This window comes from Pleurodeles waltl, chromosome 9 (genome assembly GCF_031143425.1).
Source record: "Pleurodeles waltl isolate 20211129_DDA chromosome 9, aPleWal1.hap1.20221129, whole genome shotgun sequence".
Classification (NCBI taxonomy): Eukaryota; Metazoa; Chordata; class Amphibia; order Caudata; family Salamandridae; genus Pleurodeles; species Pleurodeles waltl.
Window position 1 is genome coordinate 535,012,148 of NC_090448.1, and position 22,168 is coordinate 535,034,315.

General features: G+C 44.3%; 1 protein-coding gene across 1 annotated transcript in view; it reads left to right on the plus strand.

Moving 5' to 3' along the window:
- AP5M1 (adaptor related protein complex 5 subunit mu 1) overlaps positions 1–22,168 on the plus strand; it is a 132,104-nt gene that overhangs the window by 77,706 nt on the left and 32,230 nt on the right. Inside the window, exons 5-7 of the mRNA XM_069207441.1 lie at positions 5,481–5,566; positions 5,668–5,789; positions 7,720–7,816. Of these exons, the coding sequence (XP_069063542.1) occupies positions 5,481–5,566; positions 5,668–5,789; positions 7,720–7,816 (305 nt within the window). The remainder of the gene's footprint in view (positions 1–5,480; positions 5,567–5,667; positions 5,790–7,719; positions 7,817–22,168) is intronic.

Here is a 22,168-nt window from a genome sequence, read left to right on the forward strand (position 1 = left end):
CAGTTGTTTTCAAGTTGACATTTTGAGTATCTTGAGGGATGCCAGGCTAAAATATTATGGTATTAAACATGTAACTCGGATGTTACGTGATGTGATGGATTTAAGAAGCTCTGCATACTGGTGTCCAAACCGGTACTAAACATTTTACATGAATACTGACTTGAGTACAACTTAGTGCAGAACTATACGTTGATTTGTCAGAAATGAGAACTTATGGATGATATTTCAAATGATACCGACTTGAAATGACAGTGATGATGATACTGAAATAAGAGGAATAATAATCATGGAAAACAGAAGCCCATAACCGGAAAATCAAATGCAAATATTTTGGACATGGTCTTAAACATTCAGACAAATAAATTTAGTACGCACCTTGAAACAATATTATATTTGAAAAGGATAAGTAAAATATAACACTGTGCTGCATAATTGATGACATTGAATCAATAACACAAAATACAAAAATGTGCTGCAAGTTTAGCCTGTTTGAGTAAATCTATTAGCCATGTCCCAAAGAAATTAAAAATGAATATTTTTCGATCAAGGTGTCCCCACCACACACAGAATCAAATGTACAATGGTGATCATTAAATAAATTTAACAGCATGGTACAAATGACCAATCAAGAAACTATCAAATTATGCGAGTCAGCATTATAAAACAGTGAGTCTGAAGGAAACAAAGATTTACAAAATTAAAATATAGCAATAAAGACAACAACGCAAATTAACTTTGTGATAACATAAGTTAATCAGACATAATGAAATGATGTTGTGCAATACTGAAACTCCCAAAGGAGTCCCTACAAATCTCTGTAGATTACGAATGACCTGTGAATCACAATGTTATGGAAGAAAGTGAACACACTGGACAAGTTCACCAATGACTAAATGAAAAAGTGAAAAATAGGTGCATTGTTAATACAGCCAAGAAATTAGCTCAAAGAAGGAATAAGAAAAATAAATTATGGCAGACTTTAATTGGAAAAGCAGAGATGGAGAAGGTAGTCTAGATAAATTTCCATCATAGTGGGGGTTGGGTGCATGGGCAGTGGATAAAACATCTGGCTCATAGCCTGGCCCAGTTTCCAACCCCTGATCATGAACAGTGGAGTCTGGACACAGGCAACTGGGCATAGGCCGTGGCCGCTGGTTTGTCCCTGCATCAAACCTTGGCGTGCGCAGTGGAAGATGGTTTCATGGTTGGTGACCCAGCTACCCAACAGCTAATGTTACTTTTCAAAAAAATAAACCTAAGCAATTCACTGAAAAAAACTCTAGTTAAAATAAGTAGTGGTTTAGTTAAAAGTAATGCTGTGGTTGTAAATCAAAACCTAAGCACCCCCGTAATTTTCTGTTCATGATCTGCTACACAAACTTTAATTCACAGCTCCACCGTGAAAACCATAAATCACTCAGTTTATTTATGCCAATAAACTACTGCACTTAACAGCACAAGATCATTAAATAATAAAACCTACACATGCAAATAAATAATACTGTATTGATGGTGATGTGATCAGTAAAGCCAAAGGTAAGATGATAGTAGCGAATGCTGACTTTTCAAAGTGGTGGGGCGTAAAAATAAAGGGCAAGTTTGACTTGCGGAAGTGGGCCCGACTGACATAAGAGTGGTTTGGAGAGATGCTCCTCGTAAGGACATTTTGAATAAAAAGAGGGGCAAAAATCACAATTAAGGCTAGTTTTGATGAATGTACAAAATAAAATACTTGTTTGTTCTAGGCTTGTACATATGCAGTTTTTAGGAATTCCAAGACTGCCTAAATTATAAAACCATGAAACTACATGTTTCTTCTTTAACATACAACTAAGTATGATAGCTAACTGGCAATGCAAATGATTACATTCACTGCGTCTGCTGTGTAAGCAGGAAGTCAGGCGCTTCTTGGTTATTAAAATAACAATGCCAGATGTGCTCAAGCGTTTAGAGCCAGTCTCTTTAGTACAAAAGTATATGGCTCTAAATTCAGACCAAATGCAATGAGCAGCCACATTTATGAAGGCCCCTCAACAGACACATACCATAGGACTGAGCATTAAGCACCTGCTGCTAACATTTGCTTGTAACATGTGAGCCTCAGCAATGAATGTCAGTGGGCCCATTAATCTTCCACAGTGGACTGCTGCTCCCCAAATTTCAAATTTTACTCTGCTAATTTTCAGAAAATATTAGTTACATTTTGGGCTTCAAGACCAGAATGTTCTAATACTGAGGAGCGGCAATCAGGAATCCCTAGGCTCATCAGTGGCCCTCATCCATTTACATGCTTTAAACAGTCTCTAGCTTTATCCCAGGTTCACTCCACTCTGAAGAAGTTGTTAATGACAGTGCGATCAATCGGTTGGAATACATGTGCCACACCTTTGCATGTTCCTGGCTTGAGGATTGGTCACCCTGTGCATTTTCTTTTAAGCTGGGTAACAGTGAAAAAACGTATCTGCTGTCCATCGCGCAGAGGTGCATCTGTTAGGAGCTAACACCATTTTTTTCCTCTCTTATTGTGTTGCCTGACTTTGAAAGAACCATTCTATTTGATACTATATATCACAGCAGCTTAAGTGCGCGATGAATAGTGAAACATTAAGAAGATAGGGTAATTTTAAAAGAGGGTTTAAAAAAAAAAAAAGAAAACCTGTAGTGTGATGTGTTTTTTCCTATAAAGCGTTTCACAGCGAGGGAACCTTCCTTTAACATATTGTCTGGGCATGTTTATACAAGAGAGGCGGCAGGAAATGAATAGCCAGCATCAAGTGACCTGATTACAGAATAGCGCATAACGTGTCCTTAATAAAGGTAAACCACCTTGTAATCGCCCTCCACACCTGAATAAATAATGGGACAGCTGCACAGCTAGCGTGACTGTCTCTCTTCTCTAGGATTAGAGTCTGGACTGGCCAGTAGGGACCCATCGGTGGGCTCGACTATAGGTCTTTGGAGCGTGCTGGTCAGTCATGGGGAGGCCGAAATTGGGGTACGCTACTTCACATGTACGCTTGGCAGGAGACTTCAGGAACTTCATCAAGGCCAATAATCAAGAATGGCACAAACTTCACACACACCTGCTACGATGCGATCTGAATGATACACTAGTTTACAAAGGTGTTGGGCAGACTGTTTTTTAATCTTTGGAGACCATCGGTGGTACGGGCCTCAAGGCGTTGAAAACCAATACTTTATTAGGTGGTCAGCACCGAACGAGCATAAATGTAACAGATACATGAAGACGAGCACAACGACATGCCTGAGCTGAAGATAACTTCTGAGGAGCCAGTGGGGAATATTATTAACAAACACCAGGGTCAGGCACTGCAGTAATGCCTTTAGGTTCAATACCAGCTCTCATTCATGGCTTGTTAACAGATTGTTGTTCATAACGGGCCATGAAGAGGTCTGGAGTTGAGGCTGAAGGCAATGCGAGTTTCTCACAGTGCCTGTCAGTGGGCCAAAAAGGATACAGTAAAATGAACAAAAAAATAACTTACCCATGCTTCCTCGTCCTCTGCGCCTTGTTTTCTTCTGGAATGCAGTCAGCGTGAGTTCTCCTGGATCCTCAGCCAACTCCCCTCTACGAATACAGATGCTGCTTTGATTCTGCTGTTAATGTTAGCTGCATGAAAGAAGCACCAGGATGGGTTGGAGCGGGCTGCCTTGACGATCCATCAGGCTCTGGGGGCCTGTGCCTGCTCCCCACCCAGCAGTCTAAGACACTTGAGTGGAGAGGTTTAGCATGTTCATGGTGGCTGGCCGTTGCAAGACAGCCTGCCAAAGTGAAATGCACAGCCGCCGCCCGGCTGAACTGAAAAATAAAATGGTAATAAAATCTCTTCAAACTATTTTATTTTTCATACTTGCTGCACTATCAGCGGAGAGGGAAGGCGACGCGCCTCCACCCTAAGGGAGGAACCGTCTCTGATGTAATTTCAGCTGTGACAATGTCTTTTCTGATGGCATTTAACACTTAAGTCGTGAGCAACTGTTTATGGGACACATTTTGGGTTTCATGGTGAAGGGGAGCTAATTAAGTTTGTGTGAAGCCAGGTCCGTGTCCCCACTCTCCTTGTGCCCATTCTCCTCTGTGCATGTCCTTAGGCCTTGAAGAGGCTGGCCACAGGGCCTAATCTATGGCCAGGGCATGCAATCAACTCTCTGTGGGTGTTCAGTTTCATCCAAACCAGGCTTTGAATCACAGTGCACTCTGTGGGCACTGAAAGGCTAACATCATTTTTCTCTGTTGAGGGAGCTCACACGGCATTGACACTAATATCCCCTTTGGGGCACATGTAAGATCCATCATTGCAAAGCATTTTCATTATAAGAACAAAGGTATCATATCACAACATGCAGAAACAATGAACTACCGCACTATACTTAGTGATGCTGATATTGCCAGATTACATGCAGAGTCTGGAAAACGAAAAATACATTGCGAGTGGTTAAGTCAGACACAAGGGGGGAGCACATGTATTCATGGAACCAAATGAAGTCTCAAAATGGGTGAAGATGTGCGGCTAAACTAAAACACAACCACGGAGAACAGAAGCAGAAGAAAAACAATGGCAGGCCCGGAGGGGCACAGGGAAGATAGCTCCATTAGGAACCCGTCTAGAAAAAAGACTTGCAGAATAGTGTTGAGGAAAGACGGCACACTGGACACAACAGAATATCAGTAGGCCAACAGGGGCAGTGGAGGACGAAGATAGTGCATGATCTTTGGCATTGTTTTTTTTTTTTCTTTTTTTTTTCATGAGATGGAAAAGGAAATAAGGATGTCACATCCTTAAAAAAAAAAAACAGCGGTTCTACCTGCAGATTTGTATATCTGAATTTGGAACTGCGATTCTGCCAGTAGGCAACCCAGAGATAGCTTTGTGATTCTGGCAGAGGGAAACCAAAATCAGGCTGCCAGGACTCTAGTTTAATATTAATCCTCCGCCCAATCTCCCTTACCCAACCTCTCAGCTGCTGCTCCACAATGGGGCACCGAAGTCTTTTCAGTAGGCCGCCAGCTACTACCAAACACTGAGGAGGCAGAGCTCCAAGGTCCCCAGCCGCCTGCAAACGTGACCCAGTCCAGGTCAGTGTAGACACTGTGCTGCGAACACCCCAGAGGACCCAGGCACTTTGGAACCATGAAGAGTTCTTGGTTTTGAAGTGCCCGTTATAAACATACTAATGATCTTCTGCTGGAAAAAAACCAATTGTGCCGGAGACACTAGTTTTCCTAAGGATAACAAATGGCATATCATGTTCTATAATTACTAAACTGTTCACTTCTGTTCTTTACTGGCTGAACCTAACACATTCAAAATAATCCAACATACAGTAATAACTTTCAGTATTTACTAATTATGGTCATATAGAAATGGAGACTAAAAGCAGAAATATGTTTTAATTCTATTTCTCTGCTGTAATTTCAAACAGTCTTTCTTTCTAAATTATATTTGTTTTGATTTTAGAGGCAGTATCACAAATCTCGAATATAAAATGAGTTTTGGACAGTTAGATGTCTCAAGAGAGAAGAATCTGCTTGTTTGGGTCATTGGTGAGGAACAGTTTAAATATTTTTAACCAATAATTTTGATCTCTTATCTATTTGATTATTTTCATCATATTTCAGATTCCTAACTAACCCTGTATTTCTAGGTCAGAAATTTCCAAAATCACTTGAAATTTCTTTGACGGCAACTGTGACGTTTGGTCCCCGAAGCAACATTGAACAGCAAGCTGTTGATCCTGTCTGTACTGGGAATACTTCATATGTTAAAGTAAGCTAAGGTTTGGATTGTTTTGTAAATATATAGTAATCTTTTTGCAGTGTTATAAATCGTATCAATAGAATGTTTGGATTAAGTATAGCAAGTGAAATTATTCTCTTGCAAACAACATGGTTACAAGAATAATTATAGCTATGAATGCACTGCTTTTGATGAAAAGTCTAAGGAACCGTTAAAATAATCATTTAAGTGGTTTATGTGTTGGGCTATGGCCTAGCAAGACAGATTGTAGAAATCCTAAAACGAAAGGACTGACAGCATTTTTCTCTGTTGAGGTATCTCACATGCTGTTGACACTAATGCAGCCTCTGGGGCACCACTAAGACCTATTGTTGAAAATCATATTCATTATAAGACCAGAGGCATGATATTGTAACATGCAAAAAACGACCACCCTACACTAAGCAATGCTGATATTGCCAGATTACATGCAGAGACTCCAGAAGATAAAGACAACATGTCAAGTGGTTAAATAAAACCTGTGTGCAAAACATAAATAATTTGTTGCTGTATCTTGCAAAACTCGAGTCACACACACAAGGGGAAAATGCATGTATTAATGGAACCAAATGAAGTGTCAGAATGGCTGGAGATGCGCGACTGGACTAAAACACAAACGCAGAGAACAGAAGCAAAAGAAAGAGAGGGCTCTCAGCTAAAATAATAACACCATCAGCTTAGAAAGACGAACCTCTAGAATAGTGGTCAGAGAGAAGGCTCCACACTGGACACAACAGAAAATTGATTGACCAACAGGGCGGCAATGGAGGAATGTTATATTGAGGAAGAAGACGCATGTGAGAACCATCACAGGCCAGTGTAGAGGTGACCGAGATTAGGAAAATAAATGGATGTAGACAAGAGCAGAATAAAAGCTATTAGAGGCACAAACTAAACAAATTTCGACTACATTGAAGAATACATAATGTGAAAGGGGAGGGGTGGTTCTGGAGATGCGAAAAAGATCTAGGTACATCATAAGCTGCCATTGCAGAGACAACAGTGAGGTAGCAAATGGAAAAAATTAATAGGATGGGAGAGTAGACTATAATGGGCTTACCTGAGGAAGCTGTACCTGTCAGCAGGGAGCATACTGGATGATGGAGCACCTCCTTATGCATGTCGGTCTATGCAATACTTAAGACCTCGCAATAGTCAAACTAATCAAGAACACCTAAAAGCGAAATATAATTCAATAACCGGACATAATCACACCAGCTAATGATACTACATTCAAAGTCGTATCTGTTAAAGTGATAATGGTAATGTGATATATACTCACAGTAAATGTGTCAAGAATTTAGATGTATGGTTGTCTGTAAACAAGTGTCTGACTGCCCTTCATGGTGGGGTGAATGCACACAGAAGGCTTGTCACAGAGTAGGTTGAGCGCAGCCTGCATCCAACTCCTGCCATCCACAACCAAAATCAGAAGTGGCAGGAGTTTTCCTGGCAGGTTGGTGCAGTGTCTCGCTATCAGCCAGTCCCGTAAGGATATGCACTTTAGCAGCTAGACATCCAACTACTCATTTTCCCTTTTTAAGACGTTGTATCTGTAGAAACTGTAACATTCACAGGGGGAAAATAGGACATTCACTGAAAAACAACAATTAAAGTGATGTAAATTTGACAATCAAGAACTAAAACCACCTGAAGTTCACCAGTTATTATCTGCTACTCAAACCTTATCATCCAGTCTGCTATCACAACCAGAATGTGGAAATTGGTTGGACATTTTTATAAACATGTGAATGTATGTATAAGAATGTTACAATGTACTTAATTTTATTTTTATTTTCCTCTCTGTTTTTTAAATTTGTGTGATCGCATAAGCTGTAGATTTAGGGATTACAATCATAAATATAAGAACACCAATGTTTTTATGCAATTAGATTCATTTATATTTTTCACTTTATTGTAGCTTAATTTTAGGATCCCAGAGTATACCCTTACGGGCTGTTATGCCGATCAACATTCAGTTCAAGTTTTTTCATCAGTAAAACCAAAAATAATTACATGTAAGTTTCTCAAACATTTTATACAGACTTCACAGTAAACTTTGTGTTATTTAATAGAACAAGAGGCAAGACAGTGAACAGTTTTAATGTTTGTGTGTTTTTTATTTTAATTTATGTAAAGGATGAATATTGAAATCATATAGGTGAATATTGTTTAAACTGCAATCTAGATAAGACCGTGTTTACACCATGAGTGTTTTTGCTTCTACCAGACAAAGCTTTTTCAAGAAGGAGAGGTGTGGGAGCAATAGCTTGTAAGGGTACTCTTGGCAAATATATGAAGCAAACAACCGACATTCAGTGTTAGAGGTGCCCCTAGCCCTATGAATAGGTTTAGTCCTCTTTCTCAAAAAGCCACCACCAAGTGAGACTAAACATATTGTGCTTTCACTTGAGACCTGTCTTGAGATCACACGGTGCCTTTATAGTGAACAGATGCCTGCTGAAAGTCCCCTGTTGTAGCTGAAGAGGATTTAAATGTATGGTCCTGTGGCACGTATTCCATATGTACTCTGGCCTACATTCAAAAGGCAATATAAATAATACTTTTTGCAGATTGTGTAGTGATTGGCTTCTTACAGCACTTCAGCATAAGGTGAGTTCTGGCATTTTCTGGGTATCTGAACCATGGCTGTGGTTGCTCACTGCTGATAATCGTCAGAATATCCCAGGCCTCTTTGATCACCTGGTGAACTACTTAGTTTGTTTAGTGGTACTAACAACATTGGCTGTAGGACTTTGTTTGTCCCTGCGTGTGGCAGCCTAGTTGTTGCTGTCTAAAGGAACTGTGCTTTGTCATCCCCACTGATTCCGATGTCACTTGGGTAAAAGTCGATAACCTCAGTGGTTCCCTCACTGGTACAAAATGTGCTCATCATCTGCCAAAACACATAGATGCTCAGAGGGAGTACTCAGCATATGTAAAGCAGAGGACGATAGAGCACTTGGTCCATATGCATACTTTTGATGCATACAGGTTAAATACAAAAGAAAACGTTCTTGTCTGCAGCTTGCCGGGACCCCAAGTCTAGGTTTTGTTTAGGAAAGGATACTGTGTTGTGCTTAGATTTTCATAATAAGTGTACTTCTTTTGTGGCGTGTTACAAATATTTCCCCATTAACTTTATCTACTGTATCATTAACAAGTTTGCTGTGATATTTCCTTTTGCAATTTTCTCAGAAAGTCCACACTGCATCACACACAGATCTAAACACAGTGAAGTGCATCTGAAATGGATTGATGTTGAATGCCTTTTGGAAAAATCTGGCTTGGGCACATATAGGGGGGTCATTATGATCCCCGGTGACGGGTAAAAAGACTGCCACGGGCATGGCGGGCTGAACCGCCATATAATGTACGCATTGAGGGCCGCCATAGGCGGCCCTCCTCCACGGCCCGGCTGCCTCAGACAGGCAGCCTGACGGTGGAAGGAATCATCATCCGACAGGGCAGCACTGCTGCCCCTCGGATAATGATCCCTACAGCCATCAGCCTTTAGGCTGGCGGAAGGGATGCTCTGGGGGCCCCTGCACTTGGCATGGGCAGTGCAGGGGCCTCTGTGCAGTGCCCCATCGCGCAGGTCTGCGCGAAGGGTGCAGGTGCATGCCTTCTGCTGGGCCGGCAGTCGGAAACAACGTTTCCGCCTGCCGGCCCAGCAGAATGTTCATTATGCGGCCAGCAGGGTCCCAGGGGGCCTGGCGGTCAGTGATTCTGCCGTGTTCATAATGACCCCCATAGACATTTAAAGTGGAAATCCTTAAAGACTGTGACATTAATCTCGTTTTTAATTGGCATATTTGAGGCTAAAAGTTGGTTGTTTCCTAAGTGGGAAAACTGGGTTTTGGTAAGTAAGTGCACCTGTATCCTTCTGGTCTACAAGACAATGTGGGGCAAGGTGTGTAGGGCAATCCAACGCAGGCATCTTAGCTCTTGTGTGGTTATCCCCGGAAGGGTATGCAAACGTAGAGAACAAATACTAGCAAGTTACAAATGGATTGTTTCTTTACTTTATCTAAAAAGTAGAGAAGAAGTTCATAGTATGTGGACCCTTATTTTTTGGAGTTCATGGGAACGATGGGTGTGAGAGGGGATATCCATGCAATATTGGTACATTGTTGTACAGTTGATAATACGTTTGAAAGATGGCCACTAGTGTTTTTGCAGGACATATTTCATGAAGACAATTGGCTGTAACATTACGCTTTCCATTTTGAAGTCTAGAGGAGTCCTTTTTAGAATATCTCTGTTGCCACTGCACACCAGCCCCAGTAGCTTTGACGCTGGGCACACCATGATACTAGCACTGGTTAAAAAGGCAGCAACAACTCTACAGCCTTCAACACATGATGTGTCTCAGCTGGCACATAATCAACGTTTGGTGGACCAAGGGCCACGCAGACTGTTTTACCATCATAGTAACAAATGAAGAAGATAACAGAATGAGATTTCACAGCTGCTGCTTCGGTCGTGGCTGACAGAACCATTAATTTGTTATTGAGTGTGCCCAGCAGGCATTTCTGTTGAGTATTTCACTGTCAATTTATTTAACTTCAAGTCTGTTACTAGCCGTTTAGCATGTCTTTGTCACAGGAATTATGTTACCACAAAAAGGTGGGGCATTTACATGCTCACAGCAGCCAATTATGTGGCTCAAAATGCTTCAGAGTCGGCACTTTCAGTATAAAGTGACTTACAGTGACTGTGGCATCCTATAAGTCAAAAGAGTAACCCAAACGATTACCTATGCACTACACACCCCCAGGCCTTGCTTATTGCACGTGGTGCCGCGTTTGAACATGCCCGTCTGTGGACAGTATTTCTGAATTATGAAAGGGAAGTTAGCACTATAGATGAAACAACAGTGCCACTACTGTATGAGGAGAATAACAGTATTTAAATTATTGGCACAGTTACAAGTGCCTAGTTTAATCCAGGAGTGCTCCCAGGCGTTATAAACAAGTCAACCACAATGTCATCCAGCAGCCTGGTTGAAACCTCAGTACATAGGGGTAGGCTGTCTGACACGTTGTCAGCAAATCACGAAAAGGTGTAGTGGTGAGAAGGGTTGTGTCCAGCTGGGGCTACAACCTACTACTAGGTGGTTCAACTATACAAACTGTATTGGATGAGGGAGCCTCACTCACTCTTTTGTGTCATGCTTCATCATCAGCAACCGCGTCCCACCCTGTAAGATACTATCAGGGCAGACACAACCTCAGTGTGAGGGATTTCTTAATTCGAGGTATATTGGATAAGAGAGGGATCCAGATAGTTCTAAAAATAACTTTATGTAAACTTGAAGGAAATATCTTTATTTGTAGGTACCTTAGGTCTGATTAAAGAAAGTCTCAGAAAGGATGAAACTTGGGTGCAATGGCCTGTTCATCCTTTATTATGCTAAAAGGTTTTTGCCCATACTAGTGCTAATAAAATGATCATGGGCTTTCATCAGTCTTCCATAAACAAAAGGACCTGGGAAAAGGAATTTTTCCATCCAAGTATGAAAACCTAGGATTTAATAAACATAACATGTATATATGTATGTCATGCACAATAATTAAATAGAAACATAGATAACATGAGCATGCACTGTGGATTCTTAACAGCATAAGAAACACTAAAAAGTGGCATTATAAATGATAAATGTGCTGTTGCGCCCAGTCTACATTCTTACTTACATTCTTATCTTTTCTCCAGTTTTTTTCTAACTTTGTCCTCACATCACATCAGACCGCTATGCCTTCACTCTCTTTCCGTGTTTTTTTGGAAAACTGATACATCGCACATCCAAGTTCTGTTCAATTAGGTATCTATACTTTGAGTATCAGCCCACGTGCAACCAGAACCTTTTAGGTATAATCATTTGATATCTTCACACATTTAGGATCGTTAACCAATGATTAACTTATTGCCACAGTTTCTTGATATATCCCTGCTCACCAGCAATACCGGATAAAACAACCTCATGCTGTGGTGTGTTGATAAGGGAATTCTTATGTCATCTTCCTCAGGGATGCAGAATGTAATCAGTAAAAGGCACTTACCAGAGAAGTTTTATTTTTGGTCAATGTGCAAAAATATGTACTTCTGCTATATTGGTTATGCATTTGTAGCATTTGTCATTTTTATACTTTCCAAATTTCACCAGCTTCAAGGGAGTCCTCTATGCACTATGTAGGGTAAACAAATGGTTCTTCCTGGGAGCAGCTGGTTCAACCATGGGCTAAAGAGTGTTGTTAGAAATGGGGTATTTGGTTGGCAGTCAGGTTACCCCCTGCCAAGCAAGGACCCTCACTCTAGTCAGGGTAAGTCACACTCAATCCAAATTATCCTGTGCCCACCTTCTGTTAGCTTGGCACTGAGCAGTCAGGCTTAACTTAGAAGGCAATGTGTAAAGTATTTGTGCAATAAATCATGCAATAACACAGTACAACACCACAAAAAAACACTACACTGTGTTTAGAAAACTATTTAATATTTATATGATAAGATGCAGGTCAAAACGATTAAAATGCAATAAGTATATTTTGAAATATCACTGTAAAAATGATATGAAGTGTCTTTAGTCTCTTAAAAGCAATAAATGTCTCTTTCAAGCACAAAGTACCTGGTTTGCGTTCAAAATCTCCGGAAAGAACCGCAGAGGAGGAGATTCGTGGAAAACGGGGAGGTGTGCGTCTTTTTCTCTGGCCACACACGGCGATGCGTCATTTAGTTTTCAAGCAGGGAAGGCTTTGCGTTGATTTCTGGAGCTCGGTCTTGGATCCTCTTCGGGTTGTGGGGTTTTTGGACGCCCCGGGGACGATGCGTGGATTTGCGGCACTGACAGGCCGAAGTCACAGGGGCTGCGTTGATCTGGTGGGCGTTGCGTGGAAATTTCTACTGCACGGCAGGTGCTGCGTTGATTCCTCTCTGGAAGTCAGGCTTCGTCGATCCAGTGGGCTGTGCGTCGAATATCCGGTTGCTACGCTGGCGCTGCGACGATCTTCTCGTTGCGAAGTCGGGCTGTGTCTTTCCGGTTCGACGTGCAATGAATTTTTCACCGCGATGCAGGCTGTGCGTTGTTTCTGGCAGGGTGTGCGTCGATTTTCACCGCACAAGGAGTCATTCTTGTAGAGATGAAGTCTTTTTGGTCCTGAGACTTCAGGGAACAGGAGGCAAGCTCTAGCCAAGCCCTTGGAGAGCACTTCTCAGCACAGCCAGAGAGCAGCCAAGCAGTAGGGCAACAGCAAGGCAGCAGTCCTTCAAAGAAATTAGTCAGGTGAGTCCTTTGGGCAGCCAGGCAGTTCTTCTGGGCAGGTTGCAGATTCTGGTTCAGGTTCTCTTCTCCAGGAAGTATCCAAGTTGGTAGAGGCAGAGGCCCTGTGCCTTTGAAGTGGGGGAGACTTCAAAGAGTGTCTTAGAAGTGCACAAGTTCCCCTTTCAGTTCAGTCCTGTCTGTCAAGGTCTCAGTAGTGGGTGTGGCAGTCCTTTGTGTGAGGGCAGGCTACTGTTCTTTGACATGTAAGTGTCAGGCCCTCAACCTTCCCAGATCAGGAAGACCCTTTCAAAATGCAGATGTATGCAAGTGAGTATCCTGTGTTTGGGGTGTGTCTGAGTGAATGCACAAGGGAGCTGTCAACTGAACCCAGCCAGACGTGGATTGTAAGAAACAGGAGAATTTAAGTGCAGAGAAATGCTCACTTTCTAAAAGTGGCATTTCTAAAATAGTAATATTAAATCCAGCTTCACCAGTCAGCAGGATTTTGTATCACCATACTGGCCATACTAAATATGACCTCCCTACTCCTTTCATATCAGCAGCTACTACTCAAACAGTATATGAGGTTAGCCCCAATGTTAGCTTATGAAGGGAGCAGGCCTCACAGCAGTTATAAACACATTTCGGAGTTTTACACTACCAGGACATGTACACTACTAAAGTATATGTCCTGCCTTTTGTCTACACAGCACCCTGCCCTATGGGTTACCTGGGGCATACCTTAGGGGTGACTTATATGTAAACAAAAGGGGTGTTTTGGGCTTGGCAAGTACTTTTAAATGCCAAGTCGAATTTAGCAGTGAAACTGCACACACAGGCCTTGCAGTGGCAGGCCTGAGGCAATGTTAAGGAGCTACTTAAGTGGGTTGTACAAGTGCTGCAGGCCCACTAGTAGCATGTACTCTAAAGGCCTTGGGCACATATAGAGCACTTTACTAGGGGACTTATAAGTAAATTAAATAATCCAATTGGGTATGATCCAATATTATCATGTTTAACGGGAGAGAGCATATGCACTTTAGCAGTGGTAAAGTGCGCAGAGACTTCAAACCAGCAAAAACAGTATTCAAAATTGGAAGGAAGCAGGCAAAAAGTTAGGGGTGACCACCCTAAGGCTGTCAGGTCTAACAAGTGTACATTTTCCGAATGTGTACGAATGTGTACGAATTCAACGTGGTGCTGGACCCGACTGCAGACTGCCATATCACACCCATAGTGCTGCATGAGGGAGCGGTTTCTTTGCTGCGCTAACTCCTGACCGAAAACTGCTTCAGTGGCCTTTGGTGTGCTGGATACGGCTATGATAGAGAGGGCACATGCGTTACCACCACTCACAACGCATGGTACCGAATAGATTTCTGACTTGCCATGCGGGATGTCGAGTCATGAACCCTTATGGTGGACCACCGACCGCTTACACTTTCAGGCAATGCCTCCATTCTCTGTGAGCTTTGCCCCCCCCCCCCCCCCCACCCCCACTGCTGTATAAATTGTGTTTGCTTGGCAACTCACTAGTGGCGCTCTTAGAGATCAGGTTTTTTGTGACGAGGTCAGGGAAGCTATAGTTGACTACTTTGAACAGAACAAGACCTCTGTTCTGACAGAATTCTTCCACCCTTTGGGAGGCATTCAAGGTGGTCATTAGAGGAGTATGTATAGCAAAACTGCTGGAATACTGAAGTGTATACTCAAAGACCTAGCTGATCTTGAGGCCGAGATACGAGATCTTGAGCAGCAGTACTTCGGTAGCTGTGATCTAACCATACTGGCAGAAATCGGGTCCAAACTAGGTTGATTTGAGGAGGCGACACAGAGGGAAGTAGATTACTTGGGCCACAAAGCTCACACCTGGAGATACGGCAAAGGTGACAGAGCTGGCAAGACGCTGGCTAACCTTCTCCGCAGATCCTGGCCTAGCAATCACATTGTTGAGCTAGTGAACCAATAGGACCAGTTACATGTGAGAACAAAGGCAGTCCAACGGGTGATGACTTTTTTCTTCTCTTCACTCTACTCATCCACTCATCCTCTGGGTTTGCGCCTGTTCCCAATATGTCCACCTCTTGGCAGCTCCAAACTCTACTAGCTTTTTTAGCACAGAGTTAAAGAATGGCCAAGTGGGGGAAGGGGTTTTAGGTTGGTAGCAGCGGGGAATGAGACCTGTGGAAGGAAAAGTTAAGAACACAATAATCAGATTATACACATTGACTTTCATAAGCTTTGTTCAGGATAGCTATGCACTGATAACATGAATGATCAAGAGCTTTCAAATATCATAACCTTATTAACTCTGAGTACCTGGAAAATAAATAAGGATTATCAAGCTTTCATATGAGCGTTTCTTTAGAATACAATCTGAGGCTCTGAGCCTTGAACTGACTCACGTTATTCTTTGAATAGAAACTACTTAATAACAGTGATCAATAAACATATTAGTTTTCAGGAATAGACTGCGTTAGGCTCATGAATGATACTGCAAAGGCACACTATAACAGTAATCAATGAACACATTGTTTTTTTTAGGAATAAGCTGTGATAAGCTCATGAATGATACTACAAGGACACACTTTGTCTAGATTTTCAAGATTCAATTGCTTAAGAATTATTATACGTCTTAAATATCAAAACTGTGTATCAAGATTTCAATGTCCAGAAATGATCGCACTTTCCGCCGATCTGAAGCGCAAGGGTTAAATGCCAAGAATGGATCACGCACTCTGCCATTGATTCAACCATCAGGATATAAATGTCAAAATACGATTGCGCACTCTGCTGATCTGAGTTGTAAGTTTTAATTGCCAAAAATATATCGCGCACACTGCTGCCGATTCGATCATCAAAGTTCAAATGTCAAAACATGATCGCACACACTGCCGATCTGAACTACAAGCGTTAAATGCCAAGAATGAATCGCTCACACTGTTGCCAATTCAACCATCATGGTTTAAATGCCAAAATACGATCGCGCACACTGCCGATCCAAACTGTGAGAGTTAAATGCCAAGAATGAATCGTGCACTCTGTTGCCTATTCAACCATCAAGGTTTAATTGCCAAGATACGATTGCGCGCATTGCCGATCCGAACTGCAAGAGTTAAATGCCAAGAAAACCATCGCACACGCGATGTAACCAAAAGGCCCAAAAGTCGAGTCTTTCTGTAAACGGAGTTGGGGGCCTAACCCGACCTCTGCCTTACCACCCTGTTTGAAGATCACCAAGGAAATGAAGACAGGGCCTGGAAATCCTGGGTAGGCCTTCGGAACAGGAGCTCAGGAAAATGCTGCCGCTCTGCAACGGGACCTCCGAATAGTGAGCACGTGGAGCTGGGCTGGGCCCCTTAAATAGACCCAGGCCCCGCCCACGTGCCACACCCAGCCAGGCCGCAGGAAGGGATTCTGGAAAGGCTTAAAATAGGGACCACACCCTAACCACACCCTGTAATACTGCAGCAAAGCCTTGAAATTGAACAATACATTGCAACAGCATTAATGATGTTTCAACATGAATCTCTGCAATACAAAAGGTTAACACACTGCATTAACACACAATGCATGAATTATTACATTTCATAAGCGTTGGTCTATTGCATTACGTCGCCCGTAGAGCGTGCACTGTCCTGATGTTGACATCCACACAATCCACGCTTCTTGAGGCATTTGCTGCCTACTTTGACTCAATCCAACTATTATGGCTTGAAGGTGGCTATAGACTCTTCCTAGGCAAACAATTTACTGTGAAGGAATAGTTTGAGTTATTAAAGTACTCCCTGGAGACAAGGGTCCAGGATTGGACAGCTTTACGGCTACCTTCTATAGGTTTTATGCGTCAAGTACTGGCCCCTCAGTTGCTTGAAATGTATGCAGAAGTGCTGGAAATAGGTGTGACTTCCCACCTCCCTGCCCTCCATTGCGAGAGGCGCTGATTGTCACCATCTCGAAACTTGATAAAGACCTGTGTAGATGCGAGTCGTATCGCCCATTCACCATGATAAATCTTGACAATATGATTCTTGCAAAGATAATGCCACCTGCTCTCTGCCACTTCTACCACTAAATACTCGCCCTGACCAGTCTGGGTTCATACTGGGCATATCCAAGGCCCACAATTTACATACCTACTTTGCAGTCACTGTATTCCTGGAGGCCACTAAAGCATGGCCTTACCTGTTTATTGACTCGCCTTAACCTAAACCCTAAATGTACCTGCCTAATCGGTCTCTTATATTACCAGCCAACTGCCCGAATGTGTATCAACAGTGTCATCTCTTACTCATTCTTGGTGACAAGGGGTACCTGTCAGGGATGCCCCCTCTTTCCCATATTCTTTGCAATAGCTATAGAGCCCTTTGCAATGAGGCTACGTGAACATAATTCCTATAGGAGTCTAGTTTTTACATCTCAGGCTGTACTAGTCTTGATGTATGCAAACTATGTCACGCTTTGTGTTAGCAACCCACTGGAAAATCTGGACGCTCTGATTTGAGAATTAATCGGCTTTGGAGGCCTTTTTGGTATCATGATTGATTGAGCTAAATCTATTATTTCCACTCACAGATTCGACTGATGAGGATACCTCAGGATTCCCACTGTGCTGGGCCAGTGGGCCAGTTCGCTATGTAGGTATTTAGTTGAGTAGAGACCTGGTTGATTTATTGCGCACAAATTACAGACAGGTTCTCATTTGGTTAGAGGACCGCCTGGAGAAGTGGAGCAGACTCCCACTCTCTGTGACAGGCTGATTAGCTATTGGTAAAATGGTGGTACTTCCTAAATTTATTTGTGAAACGTCCTCTCCCTTTAGCATTTGCTTTCCACCAGCGACTTTGTTCCTGTCTTGTCTCACTTGCATGGGCAGGCAAACCTCCTAGAGTTTCATGGAAACTGCTTATGCTCCCCTTCGAGCAGGGGTGACTTGGAGCCCCCAGCATGGACCTTTATTACAAGGGAAACATCCGGAACAACGATTACGCGAGCAACGTAAGCATAACCACGCTTGCTGGAACAACGACTTCCTTTTTCTCTGCCTTAACCATGCATGTGCTGAACAATGCATATGCGTGGTTAAGGCAGAGAAGAAGGCAGAGTGCTTTGGGAGAGGACGCGGTCAGGTAGGTAGGGTTGGGGGGTAGTTTTTAGCGGTGGGAGAGGATTAAGGTCTTGGGGTGGGGGCGTCGGGCTAGTTTGGGTTTTTAGGGGCAGGGGTTGGGGTAGTTCTGTTTTTAGGGGTGGGGGTGGGGTACTTTAGTTTTCGGGGGGCTGGGATAGTTTGGTTCTTGGGGGTGGGAGATCTGGGTAGTTTGATTTTTGGTGTGGGGGCTTGGGGATCGGGGTAGTTTGGTTTTTATGGGTGGGGGATTGGGGTAGGTTGGTTTTGGGGGGGGGGGGGGGTGGGAGGTCAGGAATGGTTTAGGGCTATTATCCGGGGTAGTTTTGTTTTAGGGGTGGGTGTTGGGGTAGTTTTAGTATTAGGGATGGACTACTTTTGGGCCTTAGGGTAGGTGGGGGGTGGCATGCTAGAACCATGCTTGCCATCCCCACACATGCTTTTACAATGAAAAATCATTGTAAAGGCATGCGTGGTAAAGGCATGTGTGGCAAACAATGCAGTTGTTGATCTGACCGCGTTGTTCGGGCATGCGTGGTTCCAGCATTTGTTGTTCCATCATACATTCTTATTACAACTGTGTGCAGGCACAGTTCGCACAGTTCTGTATACATCCCATACAGTACCAGTCTCACTCAGCCCCAGAACATGATCATGTACATCAATGTCCTATGAGTATGGCATTGTACCTTTTTCCTCACCATCCAAGGGCATGAATTGATACCGTAGCCTGCACTCTGTGGCCCTGGAAAGAACTTTGACGTAGAGCCCGAGTTGACCGTCTGTCCACTCCAACTGTTCCCCAGCTGCAAAATCCATCCCTGCCCCTTACTGAGGATGCTGGCACAGGCGTTAGGCTCCGAACTTTACAGCTTACCACTTTGGGAGCAATATACCCAGATGGTACCTTCATAGAACTAGAACCGAGACGCCAGGGACATACTGACACTCTTGCACAAATTCACTTATTAGCTATGCGCTGCAGTGAGCATGCAACATAGTTCTTTTCCACAAGTCCCCGGGACACTACAGGCTTTAGTGATGATTCTCACCACTCCCTCTTCACGTTGCCCTATCACGAAATTGCATGAAAGGCTAAATACGTCTCATTCAGTATACGGTCTGGGCCCGGGTGCCTTACCTCTTACAGTGCAAGGGACAACACTGGTGTGCAGACCCCAAGCTCGGGTGAAATGGGCTGATGGCTCAGCAGCTCCAATTGCAGATGACCAGTGCAGGTACTGCTGCGTGCAATCATGGGCCTTCTCCCCCAATTACAGGCTACACTTGATCCATTTTAAATTCCTGCACAGATTATATCACTTTCTTCTCCTCTACATCACATAGGGCTGCACAAAGATTCACGCTGCATACACTGTGCATCACCCCGTTTGCACTTTTTCCATCTCGTCTGGAGCTGCCCGAGAGTCCAGACTTATTGTTTAGAGGTTTCTGACACTATTAAGGCTATTGATGGACACACTGGTGAATGTTCACCTCTGATTGCTTTGTTAGGTTATGTTAAGGCTGTATCGGCTGATTGACGCAGACTGGTGGTGATGCTGATCCTCTTGGAAAAATGGTGAGTGGGTGTGTGCTGGGGGAGATGCTGGCTGCCGCTCAAGTGGGTGTGTGCTGGGGGAGATGCTGGCTGCCGCTCAAGATGATTGGTTGCGAGATGCAGCTTTCTACCAAGAAAAACTACAGACTTACTGGGACCTAATGCTGGCGGGCTCCTACACCCAGGATATCTGGTCTCCGTTGATGTCCTATTTAACTGTGTTTGCAACTGGCCCATCGGCAGCCTCTACACCCCCCAGAACTGTTGAGTAAAACTGTACTCTTTGCATTGGATGTGTAATACTTCTATGCTCTCTCTGAAGGTGCTTGATCTCTGCCATTTCATCAGTTTGATATTTTGGTATATAAAATGAGTGCTTCCCTTCTCCCACTCTGATGCTCTTACTCCTCTCAGCCTCCACCTTCCCCTCCACTCCCTTTCCCTGTGCCACTGTAGGTGCATAGATTGCTTTGCTGTCTATCTCTGGCAGTGTTGTAATCATACTAATGACTGTTCCCACCGGCCGTTGCTGTCCTGCCTGCAGTTTTGTCACACTGTTTGTTCTTAAAAAATCCAATAAATAAATATATAAAAAAGGTCGAAAGTCAGATATTCAAACTCATTTAGCTGCCATGTAAAGGTGCTAACTTTCCCATATAGCTTCTTTATTATATCTTTTTTAAAGTTTAGTGGGATGGGGGAGGTCATGGCCACACGGCGGTGAAGCTCCGCAACTGACCGCCCTAATTTGCTGCTGTTTGGGGGGGGGGAGATAGGGGGGGAATAAAATGTAGTGCTGCATCGACCGTGGAAGTGGGGGATGGGGGTGGTGGGGTGAAGAACCCTGCCGCCACTGCTGAGGTGCCGTCCCAGAAGCATTGCAGCTGCTGCCTACGTTGCTGCCAGCGGCCCCACCTCCCTCAGAGGACCCGCAGTGACACTGACTGTGAGCGAGTCAGTGGCCAGAGGCTATCAAGCCTCTCGCTGGGCTGCTCTGCTGCACTCACATCGGCTTGTGCCCCACTCTGCCTGATACAGGGCCGCTTTGGCAGCTTGCAAATACGGAGCTGACCTGGGCGGGTGGCGGTGACTTCTTGCACAAGGCACGTATCCTTTAACAATGAGGGCCACGGCATCGCCTACCTGCGCCTTAATGCCTGAGGCAGTGGCGGTGAGGTTGGCAACCTTGGCTGGCTGAGGTGAGGCTGTCACCTGCCATGAAACCTACTTGGAATGGGCCTCGACTCGTGGTTGGCTGCACCCAGATCGCCTGGTAGTGGCTGACGCGTGGGGTGCGTCAATGAGGGCTTGGCTCCCAGCATGGGGCTGCCCCTGAGGCTTGCAGGGTTGACCCCCTAATCATTCAAGGCACTACCTTGCTCTCTTGGCTGGTGCTTCCTGGCCCCATGGGAACCTGCATGTGTGGGGCCCCCTCCTTGACCTATCCAAACCCAGTTGGGCCCCCCTTGTGCTGACCGGGGAGGTGGCCCCTTGTGTCTGGGATGGCCTGACCCTATACTGATTCTGATTGGGGACCCCAGGCTAGACGTTGATCTACTGTGGCCTCCGGCTTCGCGTCTGGGCCCTGTTCGGAGTGGGCTGTCTGAGTGGTTGGCACCTGCGGAGCATGCTGCACCTCAGCTATTTGCTTCACAGATAGTGGACATCAATAGGGCCCATGGGGACCCTAAGCAAAAACTACTCCTGAATGGAGCTGAGGAACACATCTCATCCCTCGAGGATGACTCAGGAAATATCTGTAAGCACCTGGAAAAGGTGGCAAAAGTCCTCCAGACAGTGGCAATCAAAAACGAAGCCCTCGAAGCACGTGCTCGATGCAACAATCTCCGCATCTTGTGCCTTGCGGAGTCTATGGACACCGGTCACACGGACCTCTTCATTGAACGCCGCCTCACTGACTTCTTTGGCCGCAACAGTTTTTCCTCCACATTCGCTGTTGAGCATGTGCACAGGTCCTTGGGCCCTAGGCCAACTCCAGGTACCCCACCTCGGCCCATAATAGCGAGGATGCTGAACTTTAGCGACTGCGATGAGATCCTGAGGCTGGCACGCGAGGCGAGTAAGGTTACTCACCAAGGTATGAAGCTCTCCTTCTTCTCCTGACTTTACACTGGCTGTTCAAAGTGCTAGTCGCGAATTCAGTGATGCCAAGGGGGTGCTTCGTAAGCTGCGGCTCTCATTCAGCATGTTGTACCCGGCTAAATTACGAGTCCAGGTGGACGGTAAGGCCCATTTTTTTGACAAACCTTACGACATGCTGGCCTTCTGTAAGCTGTATAAGACGGATAAGTTCCTGAGTCCCGGGATGACCCGCCCGTCGCCTACCCAGATGCATTGATTGTCATAGGAGTCTGACCTGGCAAAAAATGACTAACCACATTCCTCTTGAGCTGACACTGAGGTAC